General features: G+C 28.5%; 1 protein-coding gene across 12 annotated transcripts; it reads right to left on the bottom strand.

Annotated features, from left to right (window-relative positions):
* Nucleotides 1-1,206: 1,206 nt before the first annotated feature.
* On the bottom strand, nucleotides 1,207-12,112 carry LOC111304398 (carbamoyl phosphate synthase arginine-specific large chain, chloroplastic-like). 12 transcript variants are annotated; one of them, XR_016327063.1, is made up of 7 exons: nucleotides 11,616-12,112; nucleotides 9,317-9,726; nucleotides 8,538-9,132; nucleotides 8,238-8,286; nucleotides 7,333-7,426; nucleotides 6,662-6,745; nucleotides 1,330-1,713 (listed from the first exon to the last, which is right to left on the bottom strand). XR_016327063.1 is itself a non-coding variant. In XM_089742716.1 (6 exons), the coding sequence occupies exons 3-5, from the start codon at nucleotides 8,709-8,711 to the stop codon at nucleotides 6,694-6,696; spliced, it is 303 nt and encodes a 100-aa protein (XP_089598842.1). In that variant the 5' UTR covers nucleotides 8,712-9,132; nucleotides 9,317-9,726; nucleotides 11,616-12,112; the 3' UTR covers nucleotides 1,207-1,762; nucleotides 6,662-6,693. The 12 variants fall into 12 exon arrangements, 5 of the variants coding, with proteins under 5 accessions (XP_089598842.1, XP_089598840.1, XP_089598841.1 ...); XR_016327068.1 differs by having other exon boundaries at nucleotides 7,333-7,409; nucleotides 11,616-12,109; XM_089742716.1 differs by lacking the exon at nucleotides 8,238-8,286 and having other exon boundaries at nucleotides 1,207-1,762; nucleotides 7,333-7,409.
* Between the last annotated feature and the right edge of the window lie 11,290 nt (nucleotides 12,113-23,402).

The raw sequence follows: 23,402 nt of genomic DNA, 5'->3' as shown, positions 1-23,402 counted from the left end.
AGAAAAAAGGGAAAAAAGTTTGGTAAAAACCGGTTGGCTCGTTGTGCACATGAAGTAAAGAAAATTTTCGATAGTCTTAAGTTGCCGTAAAGGATTGTAACATCTCTAATCTTATTAGTTATATTATATGTTTAGTCACTTTCGAAAAAACGAAATCATTGATTACTTTATTGTTAAGTAGTAATCCAAATTGACCAAAAATTTTCCACCTCATCGAAAGAAAAAAAGGGCAAAAAAAAAAGAAAAAAAATTTAAAAGCTTTCAACTTTGCGGTGGAGAAGTAGTTAGAATTTGCTATATTCTTGGCGATTCCGCCTCAACTCCCACTATTGTCTCAAAAGTTGTCTTTTCCGTGTGGACCTTAGGCCAAAAGAAAATCACCAACGCCAGCTTTGCTTTTTTTTTTTTTAATTTACTCTTAAATTTTTTATCCTATTACTTACTTGACTGTAAAAAACATTACTTACGTAATCTCTCTCGAACTCTTAACATTTAAATAATAACTTTAATGACATGTCAATTGATTTAAAGATAATTAACAAGTTAATTTTGCATTTGATTTTACTCTTTTGTAATCAATTAATTAAATTAATCGTTGTTACATAAATAGTGTTCAAATTTAAAGGAAAGCAAAAAAAAATTTTTTTTTTTCAATTAAGGTTCAATTTTTGTGATATTTATCATGAAAGTTAAATCTTGAATGTATTAAATCACTATAGAATGTATAAATCGAAACAAAACTTGAGAAATGCTTTTAATATATCTATCCCGCCAAAATGTGACAAAGATATTTTAATTAACAAAAGCAAAAGCTTTTGACAATTTTTGTGGGCTCTCGTCTACCTACTTGGTTGGTATTGAGATTATGTTGCAGATTGCATTACTATTAAACTTTAGTTTTCTCTTAACCAAGCAGCTGAGAAGGCAATTTAAACACGTATATATATAATAGTCTCGGGTTGAAATGTAGATATGGACGACATTGAATGAAGAATCTAGATGATCTGTTCTCCATAAAATGCAACAGTTGATGAGTTTAAAACTTTAAACCCTATGCAGCAGCCAGCCTTGATCAAATGGTTAGGGTAAGGAAATGCATGAGGCTCTGAACGGCTGCCTTGATTGATCTCCTGAAAGTTGGTGTAAATATTGATGCAACTAAGAACATGACAGACACAACAATGTTCTTTTAGACTTATCACCACGCAGCTTTCATATTCTTTCTACATTGATGATAAACTTTAGTTTTGTACGCCTAATAAATGGTGCATGTACCTCGTGAATGACCAACAAAAACTAGTGGAATCTGAACTAAAAAGCCGAAGAAACTAAGAAAATTGAGAACATATTATCATAAAGTCTTTTCACATCACTTAAAGTACTCATGTCTGGCATTTTGACTATTCATTATTCATACAGGTGTGATGCTTCGATTCTCAAAATTAATGTAAGAAAAATCATAAAAACATATATCCGTATCCCACACTTCCTCCTGAGTTCATGGAATTACTTGGCACATGACTGAGTGTTGTCAAGGTTATCAGCTTAATAAATAGATCAAGGCCCACACGGTTTTAGGGCAGCTGGGTCTTTGGATGCGGCCAGTTTTCCCACTCAGACCGCTAACAATCACTGAAATTACTGACTACAGCTAAATGCAATCTCAATGTCCTCAAAATTCTTGCTCCCTTTTCAAATTCAATGACTCAAGGACTGCAATTTCATCAGACACCGAGGGAGAAATGAGTACATCAATGGAAGACTGAAAACCCAAAGGTCCATGGCATACGTCAGCCTAATGACATGTCTAAAGTCTTGGTTGTTCATAGTAAAATAATCATGAAATGCTTTGAACTCGTGAGCTACAGTAGGCAAAGTGTGTGTAAAACAAAATGGTGTTCTAGAAGCACGAATAGTTCTCCCACTAATTAAACTTTGAAAATGTTAGCAAAGAACACAATATTCGGAATCTCTTTACTGCCTCCAGTCTGAAAAAGGGCAGGTTCCTGCATCCTGAAAAGCAACGAAGAATAAAGTGCCACAATGTTCTAAAGAGCTTTGCTAGATTGATGGTGTAGACACCATTTGTCCGGTCTTTTCTCATTTCAATTATTATTATTATTATTATTATTATTATTATTATTTCTAGCATTTTTTTTCATTTTTTCTGATATCTTTTTTTCATCTTCTACACAAAATCACAGTGAACTTAATACACCAAAAATTTATTTGCATTGACTAACTTGACAACATAAAATTCGATGATTAAAAGTCACCGAACAAATTTTTATTTTTTCCACAAATAATCCCGCAAAAGTCTAAGACAATCTGAGATTTGATCTTCAAATGGCTCTATAAATAGAACCAATCTTTACAAGCAAAACAGGGAAAAAAAAACATAGAAAAAACCTAGGGAGATTACTAGAAAAAGAGAGGTCAATACTGTAAAAAAAAAACAAAGAAAGGAGATGGGGAATTGCTGGGTTCTGTTAAAAAAAAAAAAAGGCATACCTACAAGCACCAAAATAAAAAATAACACAATCCCCCAAGAGGAGGAACCAACAGCACAGCCAAAAAACAAATTCAAAACAAAAAAAAAAAAAAATTGTGAAATTCTTGATTTAGGAGGTCTAGGATTTTTTTTTTTGAAAATTTTGGTTTGGGAAAATATTTAGAAAATCAAAAGAATTGTTTAAGAATTTTTTGAAATTTTTTGAAAAATTTTGAGATTATCAAAATCTAAAAAATTTTGAATTTTCTGACGACTGTTGAAATTCCCAACAACTAAAATTTAAAAACTTTGTTGAAAACTGAAATTTGTTAAATATTTTGGTACCGTTGAAGATTCTAGCAATCGGTATACAACTGCGACTAGCCAAAATTTGAGTTGTCACGAAAGGAAAAAAAATTTAATAGAAAAGCTTTCATGGTAGAGAGAGATGAGAAAGTAAAAATCAAAAACAAAAAACAAAAGCAAGTCTTTTACAGGTGCACTAAAACGATGTTGTTTTGGCAACTTGACCTGCGCCTTACCCGTGAGTCGACTCTATCCATTTGGTAAGTTTTCTCTTTTTTTTTTTTTGTTTTGATTTTGATTTTATTTATTTATTGTTGATTTTTATGTTTTTTATTTGTTATTTTTATTTTTAATGATATTATTGTTACTGTTATTTTTATTTTATGTTATTACTAATAATAGTTCTTTTAAAAATAAATAAATAAAACGAAAAATAGAACTAAAATAAAATACGGACCTAAAAAAATAATATGCATAAATCTTTTAAAAAACTAATAATAATTATTATTATTATTATTTAAAAAAAATAAAATTTTATTGCAAGCAAAAAGATTATTTAGAAAATCAAAAGGATTGTTTTAAGAATTTTTTTGAAATTTTATGAAAAATTTTGAGGTTATCAGAATCTAGAAAATTTGAATTTTTTGACAACTGTTGAAGTTCCCAACAACTAACATTTAAAAAATTTGTTGGAAACTAGGATTTGTTGAATATTTTGGTGTTGTTGAAGATTTTGGCCATCAGTGCACGACTGCGACTAGCCAAAATTTGAGTTGCCACGACAGTTGACGAAGGGAAAAAATTTTTATAGAAAGGCTTTGATGGTAGAGAGAGATGAGAAAGAAAAAATCATAAAACAAAAAACAAAAGCAAGCCTTTTATAGGTGCATTAAAACGATATTGTTTCGACATCTTGACTTGCGCCTTAACCGTGAGTCGACTCTATCCATTTGGCAGGTTTTTTTTTTTTTTTTGTTTTGATTTTGATTTTATTTATTTTATGTTGATTTTTATGTTTTTTATTTGTTATTTTTATTTTTTAATGATATTATTGTTATTTTTATTTTTATTTTATATCATTACTAGTAATAGTTCTTTTATAAATAAATAAATAAAATGAAAATTTTAACTAAAATAAAATATGGACCTAAAAAAATATAATATACATAAATCTTTAAAAAAAACTAATAATAATAATTATTATTATTTAAGAAAAATAAAATTTTATTACAAACAAAAATATTATTTAAATTTCACTGAATGATTGGGATAATTTAAAAAATATTTTTTGTTAAAAAAAATAAAAATAAAATAAAAAGATAACTAAAATAAAAAGAAAATAATAAATTGTTTAAATGTATATTTTAAATATATTTTTTAAATAAAACTGAAAAAGTTTGATTTTCTATTATTGTAAGTAAAAAATAATTTTTCGAATTTCACCATAGAATTGAAATAATCCAAAATTATTTAAAGTTCATTTCAACAACAACAACAATAACAACAACAACAACAACAATAATAATAATTGATATTTTGAATAAATTTATTTAAAAAATATAAAAAAAATTTTAAAAGAAAATTAAAAGAATTTAATTTTCTTTAATATAAGTAAAAGATTAATATTTTTTAAATTTCACTGGTGAATCGAAATAATCTAAAAATTTTTAAATAATAAATAATAATAATAAACAGTAAATAATAAAAAATTAAAAGAATCATAATAAAAATTAATTAAAATATTTGATTAAATCTCTTAATTATCATAAATAAAAAAATAATCTTATTTAGGATCTCATTAAAAAGTTAATATGATCTTAAAATCTATTTAAAATTTTATGATTTCACTAAAAAGTCAAGATAATCCTCAAATCTGTTTAATAAAGTTTGGATTTCGTTAAAGAGTTGGGATAATCCTAAAATTAGTATTAATAAATAAACAAATAAAATATCTTATGATGAGATTTTGAGAATTTTGTAAATGATCAATTTTCCTAAAATATTTTTGAAATAAAGATTTTCTATAAATTCTGCTAAAATGTTAAAGAACTTATAGAATATGAAATAATAATAATACTGATTTCACAACAAAAAAATATTTTTTCAATAAATTTTAAGAAATTAAATTTAAATATAAAGAAAATCATATCATTAAAATTAAAAAATTACACATGTTTAATTGATACTATTATTCGAACAAGCGATGTGAGAATACTAATACTTTCTTTCGTAACCATATTCCTAAACCTAACCCTAATTTCGTAAACCTAAACTTATTTTAATAAATTTTAATTAATTTTAAAGATTTTTATTAAAAGATGATATTTTTTTGTGACTAATTACATCTTACAAAAAAGATTAATGACGACTTCATAAATTTTTACTAAGTCTAGCAATCGAGTTTCCCCAAACAAAAAATCTTTATAACAGATGTAGTTAATTGTTATAGATTTACTATTTCTCAATAAATATGCATACATAAATCTAAGATTTAATACAATTCACCGTTAAAAAGTCACATCCACTAAGTTTAGAATTTAAATCATATTATCTACAATCTCTTTTTTACCCCAAATTATGACCTTTACGTACAAAAAATGAGTTTGCACACACCAAAGTTCAAGTTTTGGGATAGAAATGGTCTATCTTTATGCATTAAATCTTTGTTTCGATGATTTCTCTTATAAGGCAATATTTCTAACAACTGTTTTCAAAGTATAAGAACATGATTTTTTTTTTTTTTTTATTTAAGTAGATGAGCACATTGAATGAGTAGGAACACAATAATAAAAGAGAAATATTTGGTGCCTTGTTCACACAACCTTTTCTACTTTAGATTAAGTAGGAGTCTTTGTTTGCTCATATAATAACAGGCATTATAGGGCTTAGACTTTTGAAATCTTATCATCTTATGGCCAATTTTTAAGGTCAGAGATTATGTCCCACAGTAGAAGACAAAATCAACATACTTTGTGGCCTTACCTGCGTAGTTCGAAAAATGACTTCCAATTGCTCTAAAAAGTAGATTGCTTGTTCCTTCCCTCTATCATAGGATAATGGTTAGATATTAAAATTTGTGTATTTATGTTTATTTATTTTACGTTTAACACGAATAAAATAAAAAAATTATCTTGTCATCGACACATCAAATATAAAATATATATTTTTATTTTTGTTGAACTTGTATATGATTTTTGTTAAAATTTTAAACCTATCGTTTTCGTATTTCTTTATATTGTTGTAGTATTATGTCACCATATTGTTTAAAATTAACAAGTCTAAAATAATTATCCACAACTTAGCTTCAATATAATTTTTATGGATTGTACTCTGTTATCTCTGAATGTTGTTTCCAGGAAACGTTTTCTACTTATGGTTAGCTGTAAAAATTTACCAAAGATCTAGACTAACTCCTCTCACCATTTCTAGTAATTTGACTTGAAGTCCAAGGATTATTTATTATACAAGGAATTTTCAGTCCAGGAAAAGTTGATCAAGCTACAAATCAGCTTCCATTGTCGTTAAACCAAATTAAAGGGAAAAGACTTTGCATTCCTATATATAATGATGATGCCACTTTTGTATTCCCAGCGTGAAGTAGGGGGTTGATGAGGAGTAAAACAGAGATTAAACACCACAAAATTCCTATAAAATTCAACAATTTCTAGAACCTTTGCTCAGGCCGCTGAAGGCAAGTGGTCAAGAACAACATGCTCCTTTTTAATATGTGAAAACTCCTATAAAATTCAACAATTTCTAGATCCTTTGCTCAGGCTGCTAGAGGCATGCAGTCAAGAAAATGTTCCTTTTTAATATGCGAATATATGAAATCCAGAGGTTAGCTTAGTTAGTTCATGCAATTACCTTTAAGAGGAGACATTTAGCGGGTTTGAGATTTAAATCTTCGCACCTACAATCCCTTTTCGTATCCCCAGATTGCGACTTCCCCTGTACCAAAAATATGTGAATATATGATCATCATCTATGTTTATTGTAAACTTGACACCTGGTTATAAAACTATTCAACAACCTAAGGTCAATAATTGTCATGTCTAGTCTCTAGAAAGTCTTGACTCCCTAGTTGAGTTAGGTTCGGCTTGACCACTTTCTGTAAAAATAAGATAGTGATGTATCTGAAGGAAGAGAATTAAATAAGGGAAAAGTCTTCATTTAGCTATTTGTTTAGATTGTCATGGAAACTTCAAACATTTCACGCAAGAATTATATTAATTTTGCAACTACTTCAATAGGTAGCTTTGAATCACAACAAGCTAACATTGAGGAAACAACATCAGAATTATTCAATGCAAATTGTAAATTACCAATCTCTGCCTGCAATAAACCCAGTTAGTGCATGGGTTGCTGATTGATGATAAATTGCCATGGAAATGAAATGAACTGAGACAATTGTGCATTTAAAGAACTCAAAGAAAGGAAAATGGAACTAGAAAATAATAGCTTAGAATTATGAATTATTTTCTTTTTTTCTTTTAAAGTCCTAATTTATCTTTGAACCCCCTTATCTTTATACTTACCTGGATGAAGAGGAAATTATGCACATAAGCTCCTTTGAAACCGCAACCTCCAAGTGCCAACTACAATTACATGCCAACTGATACAAAGTTCAATCTGCAGAATGATTAAATATTTTCAAACAAAGAGCATGGATGCTACTATATTTCACCATTTTAAGCCGGGACTCATTTATTCTCCATAAAATTGCAGAGAAATATCCTCCACTCATCCTAGATCTAAATTTTGGGCCTGAAGCAAGAATATCCACTTATCATTCACTTGTCAAAGGTGCAGGAATAAAAGCATGCACGTTCTTCATTTATAGCAAAAGAGTGATTTCCACAGGAAATATATAGTTATGCACAGATTTCTTTTATAAAAATCTCAGCATATGCACAAGGTCTTGGAAAGCATTCAAGCTCTATAAAAGTACTTTGTTGTTACAGGCATTTCTAACATATCTTATCTATTTGGCACAGCATGTCCATAAAACTTCAAAAATAAATGGCTGAATATGGGGGAGAAAAGAAACAGATTAACAAAAGTGATATAAGAAGCTATTTTCTCAGCAAGGACTGTGATACTGTTGCCTTAAACAGAGCAATTTGGTGTTTTAGAAAACATACTGCACGTGAGCAATTTGGTGTTTTCAGAAAACATACTGCACATGCTACAATCACCTCATAATTGCAACATATCATGTTACACAGGTATTTGATTGTTAACTATATTTCTTAGTTCTTAAAAATTACCTACATTACATTCCAAAATTTGTCACATCAGCTCACACAAGAGAAGAAATGATTAAAGAGCAAGAAAGTGAGAAAGGAAAAACTCAGTACAAAATTATTTGGCAAGGCTAATGAAAACATGTTCAAGAAACATCAAAAGGAGGAGGAAAATATAAATTGCTTATCAGAAATACCTATCAATCCATGGAGAGGAAGTGGCACACAGCAAGCTTTTGCTCCTCCCTGCCTTGAACTCATCATCAAAGATGTCTAACTAGAGATATGTATTTCAGTGGAAGATACTTAAAAAAAAAGTAGGTTATGAATGAACTAGGTTATCCTTTTCTTTTCATAGGGCAGGGCTAGAGATAGAGCTAGGTTAAGAGTAAAGGGCTCAAAAGCAAACCTATTATCAAGCTGTTCAAATGGCAATGAAAATGAAAGTCCTGAAGAGTAAACATGTAAATGGTGTATGACTTCAAGCTCCTACTTACCTCTGAACTGGCCAAAGCTATATTAACTGTTTTCATCAAAGGAAACTTGAGAGCAAGTGCCATTCTCTTTAATTGTTGGCAATCAATCTGACCAAGTGCATCACCAGAGATTGCCATTATCATCAAATTGATCTGCCCACTAGCAACAATGTCAAAGGACTGGCCATTGTACATGAATCTTCAATGCTTATTCCAGTGGACTGGAATGCCTTTTAGCTTGAGAAAATGAGCAATTCCAGATGTCAGAAAAATCTGGAATCTTATCCATTAGAAAGCCTTTTGAATACTTTGAAGATAGGGATTTGTTAAAGCATTTAAGCCAAGGAACACATTGTTGGCCAGTGATATAGCCTCTGCCTTGCAGCAATTTGAGTATTGGCAAAGCATCATAGCAAACAAAAAATCAATACCACGATCTCAGAAGTTCATTTCAGGACCCAACAACACATTGTAGCCTTGGTGCTGCTACAAAAGGAAAGAGCAGCTTTCTTGACTGACATGTTGTGGCATGGCCTCTTTCCTGAAACTTAGATCAGTGGATCACCAGCTTAAAAGCCATAACAAGTGCAGCAGCATATTTCGCCAATCTACCCAACTACCATGGACACAAACAGTACAGTGTGAGAAACAGAACAATTTGCTTTAAGCTAGAAAGAGTTGCATGCATGAAATCACCACAACGGACCCCAGCCTGCTTGATGTGCTACAATCACCCTACCCCCCCCCCCCCCCCCCCCTCTTGGCCCCTCCCCAGAAAGAAAGGAAGAAAATCACATTACCATGAGAATAACATCTCCATCCAGTCAACAGCATCAGAGAAATACTTCTCAATCAGTTCAGGTTGTTTTGGGAAAACCTCTCAACAGCATTCTGTGACAAGATTTTAATCAATATATCTGAGTAGAATGGAAAGGGAATTATCTTTATTCTTTTCCATAAACCCTTTTGGTAGCTCAATCCTTAACTCCTTAAGGATAGCATTGACTCTGTGTCTTCAGCTGCATCTACTGAACTCAAAAAAAAGCCCCAGATGGCTACATGTGCGGTCCCATTGGCACATAAAGGTTTGTACAACATCTAAATAATGCCGGATAGCTGAAGTCAACATCATGAGAGTTTGACCTCCAACCAGACCAGAAAAAGATGCCATTGGATAGATCCAAATCAATAACATTAAGAACACCTACAACTGTAACAGGTTCAAAGTAAAGAAAATCATATCATAATTAATAGATTCGAGTTTCAAGAATTAAATTCGTTATCATACTGGCAATTTTAGAAGGAAGAAGGCTAAAAAGGAGATTGGAGGCAACATGATATTTTGCTAAAAGGAAGATGGTGCTTCAAGACAATGCTATTCACAAGCAGATTCTAACCTCTATCTCACATTAACATCAAACTACAAATCAGAAGGGCATCTCTTGGGCGTGAAATACTTCACAGTGCACAATTCAATATTGAAGAATAGCAAAGAACAAGATCCTAAAAATCTGGATAGCATATGTAGTTGCCTGAGTACAGATTTGGCACATAAAAAGCAGTTTTGGCATAGAGTCAGCACAGCAGGACAATTGTATCTGGTGATTCACATAATCTGCTGCTCAATCTAATACAAACAATGGAAAGCATACATATATAATATGTTGGTGAAATTTTCTGAATGTTCATCATTCTATCATCCATTTCAGCACATGTGACTAGTGCTCCTTTGAGTTAACCTCGTATAAACATGCAATTGAGAGCATACATAACAAGATTTTTCACACATATAAGGAACTAATGTCATGTTTGGTGCACAAGATTATAAATAGGATAGGATAAGATGATATTATGAATAGGTTTAGATTAAATAAAATCACCCTATCTTGTGCTTGATGTGTGCAAGGATTAGAATAGGATAATTTTATTTATTAGTTAAAATTATCCTTCCTCAAAGTTTATACAATTTAAATTATTGATATAATTTTTAAGGGTATAATAGGACATGTAAGTTCAATCCCATGAATTAAAAATAATCCTCTCCATTTTGGGGGGATTAAATCATCCTAGACCAAGAGGATGATTAATCTTCCTTGGAATCCTTTTCCTCTCTTTAGATACAAACCAAACATGGTATAGGATAATTATCATCTTATCCTATCCATCATCCTACGCACCAAACATGCCTAATATCTCAATATTGCTCATAACATAAACTGGAGAGAATTAATCTCATTAGTCAGCACTCAGCACTTCCATAATGTAAAAGATGTTTATAACTATGACATAATACTCCAGCTTCACATGATGAAATTATTCCCCCACGGGAAAGAAGCAGAAACAGGAAGAAAGTAACATAAACCTAAAGGAGAAAAGATTTGTATTGGTAGCAATAGTAGCCAAACTCAATTCCTTCACCCATAAAATGAAGTCCCCACCCAAAATAAAACCCGCAAGATCTCATCCTCCTCAAGGTTCCTTAACCTGTACACAACCTCATCCAGAGTAGCCATATGCCACTTAACTTTTTCTGAAAAGATTCATGAAAAACTGTGGCCTAAAGCCATTGGCTTAGAAAAAGGGAATTTCTCAAATAAAAACCATTAGACTTGAACTGATAATATGAATTCAAAATATTCAGACTGATCTTCTGATACATTACCCATATACTATACTAATATATATATATATATATATATATATATATATATATATAACTCCAGTAAAGTTTCCTAATTTTCTCCCTTTTCTCTCCTACTCTCCTGCTTTTAACTGCTGCAGTACTCTTATACACTTGTGCAGGAGGCCTGTGTAAATTATTAGCACATGCCACATTGTTATTCAATGCATTGGAATATGACGACGACGACGACAACAACAACATCATTATTCGCAGGCATGATCAGAAATTTCAGAAGTGTAAAAGGCAACTGAATCACCGAATAAATGGTCACAGAATAATGTTGCAAATGTATGTTTATGAACATAGAATAGAAACCCATTGCTCTAGAGGATGTCAACTTAAGATTGAAAACGCCAACAAGATAACCAAACAAAGAATAATAAAAAAAGATATTAAAGAACTAAAGAAGTTGTTACCTTAGTCACCGCATAACGGATATCATGCAGAATCTGATCCAACGAATACACAGTTGACAACTCAGCAGCCATTTTTGCTTATTCCAAAACTCCAATAGCTTTGGAAGCTAAAACAAAAACCCTGCTATCCCCCACCTTACTAATGGCCTCCACTCCTTAATTCTACAGAATCCCACCCAAGCGCAAAAGCAAGCCTGCTAATCAAACAAAGAAAACTTCCCAGTCTCATTGGCCCCGAGTCCTGACCCAAGGCAGGATCAAATCTCTGCTTTCTATTTGGAATTGGGCAAAGCCAGCTCCTTTGAACAGAAACTTGTTTTTTTCTTTTTTGAAGTGAACTAATAACTTAAAGGTATAATTTTTGTTTAGTTTTCTATCATATATATTATAATCATGTTGGTTTCATGGGAGAATTAGGGAAATCGAATATCAACACTTTTCGACAATCTTCGTCAAACCATTAACAGAAGCAAGTTACTTCCAAATTCACTTCTCAACTGTAATTTTTTATTTTTTGCTAAAATATTAAAAATGTTTTTGAATTATTTTACTTTTTAAACAAATTTTTATATTTTTATTATATTTAAATAAATCCTCAATTTTGAATCTATATTGAAATAGGTCTTTATTCAAAGGAAAAATAATTTATGTTAGGGGTTTATTAGGTATAAATTAAAATTTTAAGAACTTATTTAGATATAAATTAAAATTTAAGAATTTATTTAGATGTAAATTAAAAATTAAAAATTTATTTAAATATAATAAAAATAAATAAAATTATAAAATTCAAAAACTTTTTTTTTACCCAAACCCTTTTCTCTGATTTTTTTTATTGGGATTAAAGTCAAATTTGCTACTATATTTTAATTTAATATTAAATTTTATCATTATATTTTAATTTGATTACTTTTTACTTAACTTTAATTTGTCTTTAATTTTATCACTAAAATTTGATTTTAGTATAAAATTTTAAAAATAATTAACAAGAATAACAAGTATAAAATTAAAAGTTAAAAAAAATTTTTTAAAAAATGATGTGGTCAGAATGAAAATTGCAAGCCCGTGCAATGGCCAAATTTGCTCTTAGAGAGCATCACTGTTGGTAGATGGAATCACATATCATTAGCAATAATATAAACACAAAACAAAAACAGAAAACAAAAATAAAATTTTAGTTTTTTATAAAACAAAATTTCTCTATCAAAATTTTATTTATTAATATTTGTATTAATTAATTTATTACTGTAAATTATTAAAAAATGAATATTTTGAAGGAATATTTTTCAATGATAAATTTTGTCTTAAAATCATCCAAAAGTTTAGTGATAACATTCAATCAAAAATTAAAATTTAATGACGAAATTCAATTAAATTAAAACAGAGAGGCAAAATTCAATATTTGACAATTTTTTCCTTAATTTTTTATTTTATCTAATAAATAAAGAACAAATAAAAAGTTAGAGGCAAACATTAAAAAAAAATTTCTCATTTCACAGTATCAAAGCCGATTATGATAAAATTTGAACCCAAAATCTATTATTATCATAAGGCAAATTAACTTATAGACTGAGCCAATTTGCCATTGATTTTCTCTTAGCTTTGAACAAACAAAGCTTCAACTTTTGGTATACTTTGTGATTTGTTGTAGGAAAGATTTTATAGGTTGAATATGAAGAAAATACTTTCAAGTGTTTTTTTTTTTTTTTTAATCTCTCTTATGCATGGTAGTATGAAATTGAAAATTCTTGTTTTTTTAATTTGACTTGGTCTTGTGTTTAGATCACAATTATACAAAGACAAATGGATATCTTTGCTAGACCTGATAATTTATATTTTTATGTTGTATCTTGTGACATATTTTATATGTATAATGATACAAATTATTAAAATATGAATATGACATGAATTATAAAATGTGTTTAAATTTTAAATACAAATATGATACGTATATTATATGTATTATACGCAACATAATACAATTAAAATGTATATAATTAATCTATTTAAATATGACATGAATAAATACAAATAACATAGATATACACAAAAAAAGACTAACACGTATATATACGAATAAATATGACTAATATAAATATATACAAAAATATAACTAAAATAATAAATAATTATAAACTATCAATCATTTATAACTTAATAAACTTGACATATTAATAATATAAAAAGTACTTACATATTAAAAAAATAAAAAATCTAATACCCATTTAATATGTATTTAATATATATATTTTAATTTTAATATATATTATATAATTATATTAATTTTTAGTATCAAATTCAAAATGATAAATTATTAAAGAATAAATAATAAAAAAACAATATATATAACTAATATTAATATTTGTCATAATGGTTTTAGGGGATCACTAAATGAATTTGAAAACAAAAATAAGTCGTTATTAGTCTTTTTTAATTATGTGAAATTGGATAACTATTAAAACTTATCATTTTAATAAAATTTTTAAAATTAATTAAAACTTTATCAAAAAGATAATTTTTTGGGTTTACGAAAACAATTTGAATGGGAGAGTTTGTTACGCGTGAGGAAAAACTAGCACCCCCACAATACCCGTTTAAAATGTCACTAATTAATTACGTGTTAGTTTTTAATTATGACTAAAATGATCTTAATTTTGGTATTCAAAGTTTAATTTTCTTAATTTTCTTTAAAAACATATTTTTAATTTTTTATTATGCTTGAAAAATAAATAAAAACCTTACATATCGAAAAATTTTTAAAAATATTTCAATACTCTAGTAATATTAAGAGGAATCATCTCATCTAAAAAATCTTGAAGAATCATTACTTTGAATTATAAAAAATTCTATTTTCGGCAGTTCATATTTCTCTTCAATATTTATATTGCATGTAATATAATAACTATAATTTAATCACAATAATATTTTAAAATACATATCTTATTCTATTAAAAAATAAAAAAAATTTATCTAATATTATTTTAAATGCTCCAATACATTGGTAGCATTTTAAATAAATTTTCTCACTTAAAAATTCTTAAAATATCACTACTCGAATTTCTTTTAGATCTCATTCTCGAAGATTTTTGGTTACTTTTATAAAAATTATTAATATTTAAAAGTCATGTAATAATATAATTATCTATAAATAAATTTATTTTTTTTTAAAAATGTATATTTTTATGTTATTAAAAAATACTCAAATTAAAGAAAATAATAATAAAATGAAATTTTTCATATTGAAAATTTTTTAAAATATTTCAATACTTTGATAATTTTTAGAAAACTTTTCTCAAATAGAGAATTCTTATAAGTCACTATTCGGACTTCTTGAAGTTTTATCATCGAAAATCTCTATTATTGTTTATAATTGATATATGCAAAATATGATGCAAATGAATTAATTCATGATGTTTTTGTGTTATATCAAAGTTCATTTTTATAGGTGAAAAATAAAACAAGAATTGTTCATATTGAGAATTATTCTAAATATTCCAATTCTTTGGCGATATTTTTAAAAAAATTTTCTCACCTAGGATTTCTTAAGATTCTTTACTCATATTTCCTTAAAATATCATCATCAGAATTTCGTTTACGTTTTTTCTTTCTCATTTAATTTTATTCTAATTCTAATTTTTAGTTTTGATTATTATTTTTAATGAATTAAATTTTTTGAAAGATAAAATTAATTAATCACAATATTAATTTCATTACTGAATGAGTAATTATATATTATTTTATCATTATCTAATATAATTTTAGAAAACTAAATGAATAAAAAAATTTTGTATTGAATATTTTTTTAAATACTCCATTACTTTGACAGTGTTTTTAAGAATAATAATTTTATCTAGAGATTTTAAAAAATCACTACTCAGATTTTCTTAAAATCTCATTATTGGAGATTTTTATCATCATCATCATCATTATTATTATTACTATTATTATTTGTTTTGCATAAATCTAAAGTGTATGAAAAATAAGATGTGCCAAACATAGATTAAAGTATGAAAGATTAAATTAAAACAAATATAGGAATCCAACCAATAAATAAATTAAGATTGTATAAAATTAAACTTGCAATCAAACTTAAACAACATAAAAAATAATATGCATAGGCATGATTAAGATTAAATACACGAAAGTAAACCTTATTGGGAATCAAACTCAGGCTTCATAAAAATTTATTAATTACAAAATTTCACATAGAGAAACAACTTTACCATCATGGTCTCCATGTTGGCTTTTGATGTTTATATGATTTATTTTAAAATTTTATTTGTTATAAAATTTTAACCAAAAGTAATTGCCTGTACCTATATCATTTTAAAACAAAAGGAAGGCAAAGGATCATGGTCCTTACGTTAGCTTTTGATGTTTATATAATTTTACTATTCTATATATGTTTTCAATAAAAGAGAACCACTTTTTTTTACTACATTACCAGTAAATAGAAAGGAAAGTTAAATGTTTAAACTTTCATTTTTTAATTAATTAATTTTTAATTCATGTTTCATTACTAAAAAGTAATTATTTGTTATTTTATCATTATCTAATATAATTTTAGGAAACTAAATGAATGGAAATCTTTTGTATTGAATATTTTTTTAAATACTTCAATACTTTGATAGTATTTTTTAGCAAAATATGTTCACCTAAAGATTTTAAAAAATCATTACTCGAATTTTTTTAAAATCTCATCTTTGAAAATATTTATTTTTATTATTAATATTATTACTATTATATATATATAAGTATAAAAATTCAACCAGTAGACAAGCCAGCATGAAATTTAAATTGCAATAAAAAAATCTGCATGGATGTAAATGGTATGAATATGTATCAAAATAAATTGTATTAACAAATAAATATATGGCCTGTAGTTTTAAGATATTAATTTATTGATTAAAGGAAGAAATATCCCAATTAAGATGAAACAAATGTCCCATCTATCTTTCATGGTGGAACAATTTTTTTCTTCTAACAATATTGTTTTTATCAATTATTTAATGGTTGAAATAACAAGAAGAAGAAAAAAGTCCAATCTACACGACAATCTCCAGAAACCACCGATTCTAACCATGGTTTTTCAAACTTTGAAGTTCCTAATTCTTCGACTTTTATTCTCTTTATTTTCATGAAGTTGTCATATGTGTATTTTTGTAAACAAGAACTACCTTGCAAACTCAATAATACCAAAAGTATGAGTAGTAAACTATAGAGTCTTTTTCATTTTTAAAAGATAATCAAATCTTCTCATGAAAGACAAAACCCCCTTTTTTATTGTTTTTTACCCTTCTAAAACCCATTTTTTTTATAACTTATCTTTCTGCAAAAAAATTATTTTAACCATTAAGCTAGAAGACTATGAACCTAACAGGCTAAGCTTGGACGTTCTTTGCACGATTCATCATCACTACCAAAAGCCAACTAAAGCAAATTCCTCTTATCCTTGACTTTCTCATATATATTCAAATAAGATTTTCATTGTTTATAGATTAATACAGTGATCATAAAGAGGCAAAATTGTACTTTTTTGTTTTTAAAATTTTATTAACTTTGACAGATAACACAAAACTTACAGAGCAGAGTTCTGTTTCTTTATTTTTTTTAATTTTATTGCAAAGCCAACAACCTTGTTTCATGGATGAAGAGTGATGCTCCCAGTTCAACTAAGAAAGAAAAACAATAACTTAATGAGCTATTCTTAAAAATAGTTTGCTCTATTTTTGTTCAACAAACATACACCTTTAACCCTACATAGAATGCAAAATGTATGCTCTTAAACCTAGAGGGAAAACATAGACATCGTCACATGCATGAAAGTGAATAGAATACTAAGTTAAGAGGTCATCTTTCTTGTATTCACCCTTCAAGGCAACAACTTTTCCTTTTTAGCCAAAACTTCACCTACGAGACTTTGTTCTTTGCAGGTGAAATCTCCCCATGAAAAATAACTTCCCATTTTTTAATTTTATTTATTTATTTATTTTTGCTCTTCCACAGACTCATAAGATCTTTTTCTTTACCTCTAGAGAACTATTTTCCTTTTTTCTAATTTTTTTATTCAAAACAAAAAAAAATCTCCTTATAAACCTCTCCCTCTTTTTCGTGGTTATTTCTTTTTCTTTTTTTTTTTCCTTTGGTTTCCTTCCTCATTTCTAATACATGAAAAAGAACCCCCATCCCTTGTTCGTTTTTCAACTCCCTTTTTATCATGCCTTAAAGTTTTCCTTCCCAAGTTTCAACATTCATTTATCTTGATCCTTTCTCTTTATTGCACCTGTACATCCTTTTTGGCCAGTCACTAGCTTCTTGTCTTTTCTTTGTTGCAGGTTGTTATGCCAAGAACTCCAGTTTGTTCCCTATTAAGATTGTTTCCCTTATTCAAAAATAGCAATCTCAGACTTTCACTTTTTTCTTTTTCTTTTTTATCTTTTGCAGTTGAAAGCCTATAACCTTAATGTGACTTCCTTATTTCCCTTCTTTTTTCTTTTATTTCAAAGGCCATGTTTAGGCCAGTTACAACATAGTTTCATGGAGGGTTTCCTTTTAGTTGCTTCTTGGGCCATATTTTCAGTCTAGGAAATGAATTTTGTTTAGGCCTTTTTATTTGGGTTACAAACGGGTTTTGTTTAGGCTTTTTTTTTAAAAGGTCACATTATATGCCAACATTAGGTTTTAAATGGGTTGTGAATTAGACTTGCAATTAGACCTTCTTAATGATTATATAATGGGCTCTTAAAATGGGTCATGTAATGGGCTCAAATTAATGCTTCTAGTCTACGTTCAAAAATGGGCTTGGGTTAATAATGTTAAATTGTTTTAGATAAAATTAGATGTCTACAACTGTCATTTGCATATTTTTGACAATTAAAAATAATACAAAGATATAGATAACAATTTTATCTGGATGATCTTTTGAGAAAGAAAAAGAGCTATTTTTTGTTGTTATTTTTTTATTTTTGTTGTTATTTTGTTTGTTTATTTATTTATTTTATTGATTTTTGTTTTGTTTTGTTTTATTTGTTTGTTTGTTTTTATTATTTTTATTATTTTTGTTTTGGTTTTTGTTGTTTTTATTATTTTTTTGTTTTTATGAATTTGACTATTTGAAAACAAATGCTTAATAATTTTTGAAAATAAAATACGAGATTAGGCTCGGAGGTTTTACAAATTTCAAGATTCTTGGATACTCCTCTAATAAGAAGTATTAGAACTTTGAAAATTTAAAATAACTTGCCTGAAAGTCTTTAGAAATTATGCCTGGAGGTCTTACAAATCTCGAAACATGTAAAAACTCTTCTAATCAAAGCCTTGAAACTTTTGAAAAGAATCTTGTTGGAAAATAGCTTCATCTAAATAGAGGCTTTGAAATTTTAAAATCTTATTTGAAAATGACTCCCCCAAATAGAGGTTTTGAAACTTTAAAATCTCATTTGAAAATGCCTTGTGACATTATGACCCTAGGGTCTCACGAGTTATGCCCGTTTCGAAATCATTTCCCATACCTCAATCTTTTCCTTGAAAGATTCAACCTTAAAAATCCCAAAGTTAAAATTTTTTCTCTAAAAATTATATTGAATGTAATTCATGAATGCAATGAATGCAATACATGCGATGTGAGTATTATTAGAAACCAATATAACGTAACCAAATTATGGTAACAAGGTTTTCTAAGTCAATCATTTCAAATTTTCATTTTTTCCAAAACAACTAACCTTAATCCTGGTCTAAATATTTTATAAGGTTTTTTTTTTTTGTGAACTACGATGATCATTTGCCAATATCGTTATCCAACACCAATTCCAGCAAGTTTTTACTTTGATTTGATGAGTTTAAAAATGGGTGTTTTTCCAAATCTCTCACATTTTCTTTAACCTTTATTTTAGCTTTGTTATCTTTACTTTCACAAAATAATATAAGATCCGTTATGAATATTATCAATCATTTATCATATTCCAAATTTCATGAATAGTGTGATAAATTAGCATTTCATCTATTTGTAAGAATGAAGATTATTAGAAAACAGGATAAATTAGAGAAAGATGAATATTTATTATAGAAAGGTATAAGGATGTGTTAAGTGAGAAATTTAAACAAGTGAACATTAGTACAAAATTTAAATAAAGGAATAGTATTTAGACAGTGAATATTCAGATAATTATGAATAATATTTCAAAATTCTTTTTTTTAAAAACCTATTCCATTGATGCACTTGATCCTTCTGAGTTCATTATATTGGACATTACCCCTTTGTACTTGGAAATTGATACTTTTTTGTATTTAAGCCTTTTTTTAGGTTTTCAACTTAGATCCTTCCTTCGACTCAAACTGCCCTTTTTAGGTTTTCAATTATGAGTCCTCATTCATTCTTTATTCATCTTTTTTTCTTTTTTCTCTTCTATTTTTTTTTCTTTTTTTGTTTTATTTTGTTTTATTTACCTTTCTTCATTTCTTTCTCAAGTAAAGTATGTTTTCATAGTATATGAATTTGTTGGGTTTGGCAAGTCATCTCTGTCCATCTTTGCTAAGATCAACGTTTCACTTGAAAAAGCTCTTTTGACTACATGTGAACCTTCCGAATTCAACGTCCATTTTTCTCGATTATCATGTTGATTTGAAAGAATTTTCTTTAAAACCAATTTTTCCTCACGAAAATGCCTAAATCGAACTTTCTTGTCATGTGCTTGCATCATTCTTTTTTGTTACAACTGATCATGGTAAAGAGCTGTGGGCCTCTTCTCTTTAATGAGGTTCAATTGTTTGTAATAATTCCAAACCCATTTTGCTTCTTCTAAATCTACTTCCATTAAGATTCTCAAAGAGAAAATTTTTACCTCAATTGGCAACATGACCTCCATCCTAGATACAAGCGAAAAAAGAGTTGCCCCAATAGTTGTGCATATTGATATCTTAAGCAACTTTTCATGCTAGTCCTTATAAGTATTAGTCATTTTTTCTATTATTCTCTCGATATTTTTATTGGCAGCTTTTATCGCTCCATTCATTTTTGGGTGACACAGGGTTGAGTTATGGTGCTTCACCTTAAATTGAGCACAAACTTTCGCTAACATTATGTTATTATGATTGTGAGCATTATCAGAGATGATTTTTTCTAAAAGGCCATAATTACATATTATCTCCATCTTATAAACTTGCATACCATCGTCTTTGTAACATTAGCATAAAAAGCTACTTCAATCCATTTTGTGAAATAGTTAATCACTACAAAGAACAAGTAAAAATCACGGCTGTTCAACTTGCATGAGGGGTACTTTTTGATACTTCTTGGTCCTAACACAATTTTCAATAAAAAAAAGCAGCTCCCCGAGCTGCTTCTGCACTTGGCTACGTGGTCGAAGCACGTTGGGGTCATATTCATCTTTACATTGAAAGCACAAAGCTGTTTAGCATGATTTGCTTGTGGAATGCTCATTCCCCCCCCCCCCCCCCCACCAAAAAAAAAAAAAAAACCCTCACCCCACCCTAAACACATAGACATACATGCACTTATTTATATGTATATACAGGGTGAAAAAGCTCTCTTCATGGAAAGTCACCGGAATTGTTTTGGTTGGATTGATGAATGGTTTGGGATGACAATGCAACAAATACGTGAACTTGAACAACAAGGTGATTGCTTATTAAATGAGGTAAGACTCTATCTTCTGGGCCTCTAGTCCTCATTTGATAGAAGTTTGAGAAGTAACAAATGTTTGAATAAATGCTTATTTCATCTTTAAACTTATATTCTCCCCAAACCAAAATTGAGTGTGCTATAGCATTCCTAGAACAAGAGCATACACGCGCAGAAACAAATTGTAAAAAACTGGATGAGGTTAATGTTCAAGTTCTAGCTCTTTGCAGTCTTTTAGGTTTCTTATAATGTTGATTGAATAGTATGTGTGAAAATTCAAGTGTGTTTACTGGGAAGAGATCAAAATGAAATGACAATAATAAGCTGTGCAGGATTCATATTATTATCATTGTTATGTGCTATTAACATCTTGCTTATAACATTTCTGTATCTGTCTTAAGTTTTTTTCCAACTCATGTGTACATTATTTGCTGGGAAAATTTGAACACTACAGCATGAAGTTTTCCCAATCTTTTGTAGTGGTAGTTAAAGGTACTTTTCTGTTCTTCATATTGCACACATGAATATGGTCAAAGCAAAGCAGAGATGAAATTCTCTTCTGAAATTTTAGTAATGCTCAAGTCCATGATATTGAGACTGACCTTTTTCAGATTCATGAGAAGAAAAAGGGTATGACATGTGAAGGAGCAATTAAGTTGTTACGAAACCTTGAAATGTAATCCAAGCAATGATGGCCTGCTGCAAAGTTCTTGGCGTGTCATTTCTTTTCGGTTTTAAAAACCTTTCATATGGGAAATATATCTGAATTATGTCACTATCTGTCAATTCAGAGAAGACTTCCTACACATTCTGCATAAATTTGCCATTAGTGTGTTGGCCCCTACTTATGCATTAGTTTAAAATGCAATCTTAAAAAACCAGTCTAGATTTGGCATCTGCTACTCTGTAACAATTGTTGATATGTCTACTTGTATTTATGTCTACTTGAGTTGGAAAGTGAAAGAGCATAACCATTTGATTCGCTGCATATGATTTCATTTCCGCTTTCTTTCATTTGATTGACTTGTATTGGTTGCATTAGCAGAAAAGCAGCAAGCCAATTTTGCTGACCGACGGAGAGGATTGCGAGCAAAGGTTTTCCCATAACAGCGAAAGACATGTACAGCAAGTGGTCCATACTTGATTTTCAAGCAGAATGGTGTTTCCTTTTTAGGCATAAACCAGGTTCTATTTGGATATGCCTTACAACTTCAGAGTGGCAGGATGAAGAGCAACAAACAAATTCAAACCCAAAACAGGAATTCTTACATTGTATTGAACCTATAATTTCGAATTGTCATTGTTTCCAAGAGTTTTGCATTAAGTTTACAGTAGAAGTTTTTTGTATTATGTAATGTGAATATCATTTATCAGAAACTGTCTGAAAATATTTATTCAATTTGGATCATACACAAGTTGAGAAGCAATGTTATCTGGACCGCTAACCAGCTTCTTTTATGCACAATACTGATTCACTGAATGATCGTTAAGACATTAACATGACATATACATATGTATGTATGTATGTATGTTATGTATCATTATCAAATATCGATCTTTTGGTCTTCTTAACACTTATTAGTTATTACCATTAGATAAGTATTATCATGTTTTTATTAAACAGTTAGAATATTCTTTTTGTTGGTAAAACACTAGGATTTATTTATATAAAAAAAAAAGAATACTTTAAAATTAAATAAAAAGAAAGAGTTGGGTTTCATATTTCTTTTTCAAATAATAAATAAATAAATAAAAGATAAAAATAGAATGTTGAAAGGTCGTCATCTAAGGTAGAAAAAAATTATTAAAAATGTTAAAATGTATATTTTTTAATATTATTTATAAGTGTAAATGATATATCACTTGATTTTGGTTTGAAAAAATTTTAAATTTAATTTAATAATTATCAAATTAAACTCATATTTAAGTAACTTAATTTGTTAGTACGACATCTTATAAATTCAATTGAGAAATTTTTTATTTTATTTATTTTTAAAAATATTTTTATTATTTTTAATTAAGATTTTACCCTTAAAATATATATCCCTAAACTAAAATGCCTAATTATATTAGCTCTCTGCCCCATTTTCCCGACTCGCCTCCCCTGCCTGCCCTTTCCTCTTCCCGAGTCCCGATACCATCGCGGCTGG

The sequence above is a fragment of the Durio zibethinus genome, chromosome 13 (genome assembly GCF_047325235.1).
Source record: "Durio zibethinus cultivar Kanyao isolate XHJ-2024 chromosome 13, ASM4732523v1, whole genome shotgun sequence".
Classification (NCBI taxonomy): Eukaryota; Viridiplantae; Streptophyta; class Magnoliopsida; order Malvales; family Malvaceae; genus Durio; species Durio zibethinus.
The sequence above is the reverse complement of the archived record's forward strand: the minus strand, read 5'-3'. Positions and strand labels throughout refer to the sequence as shown.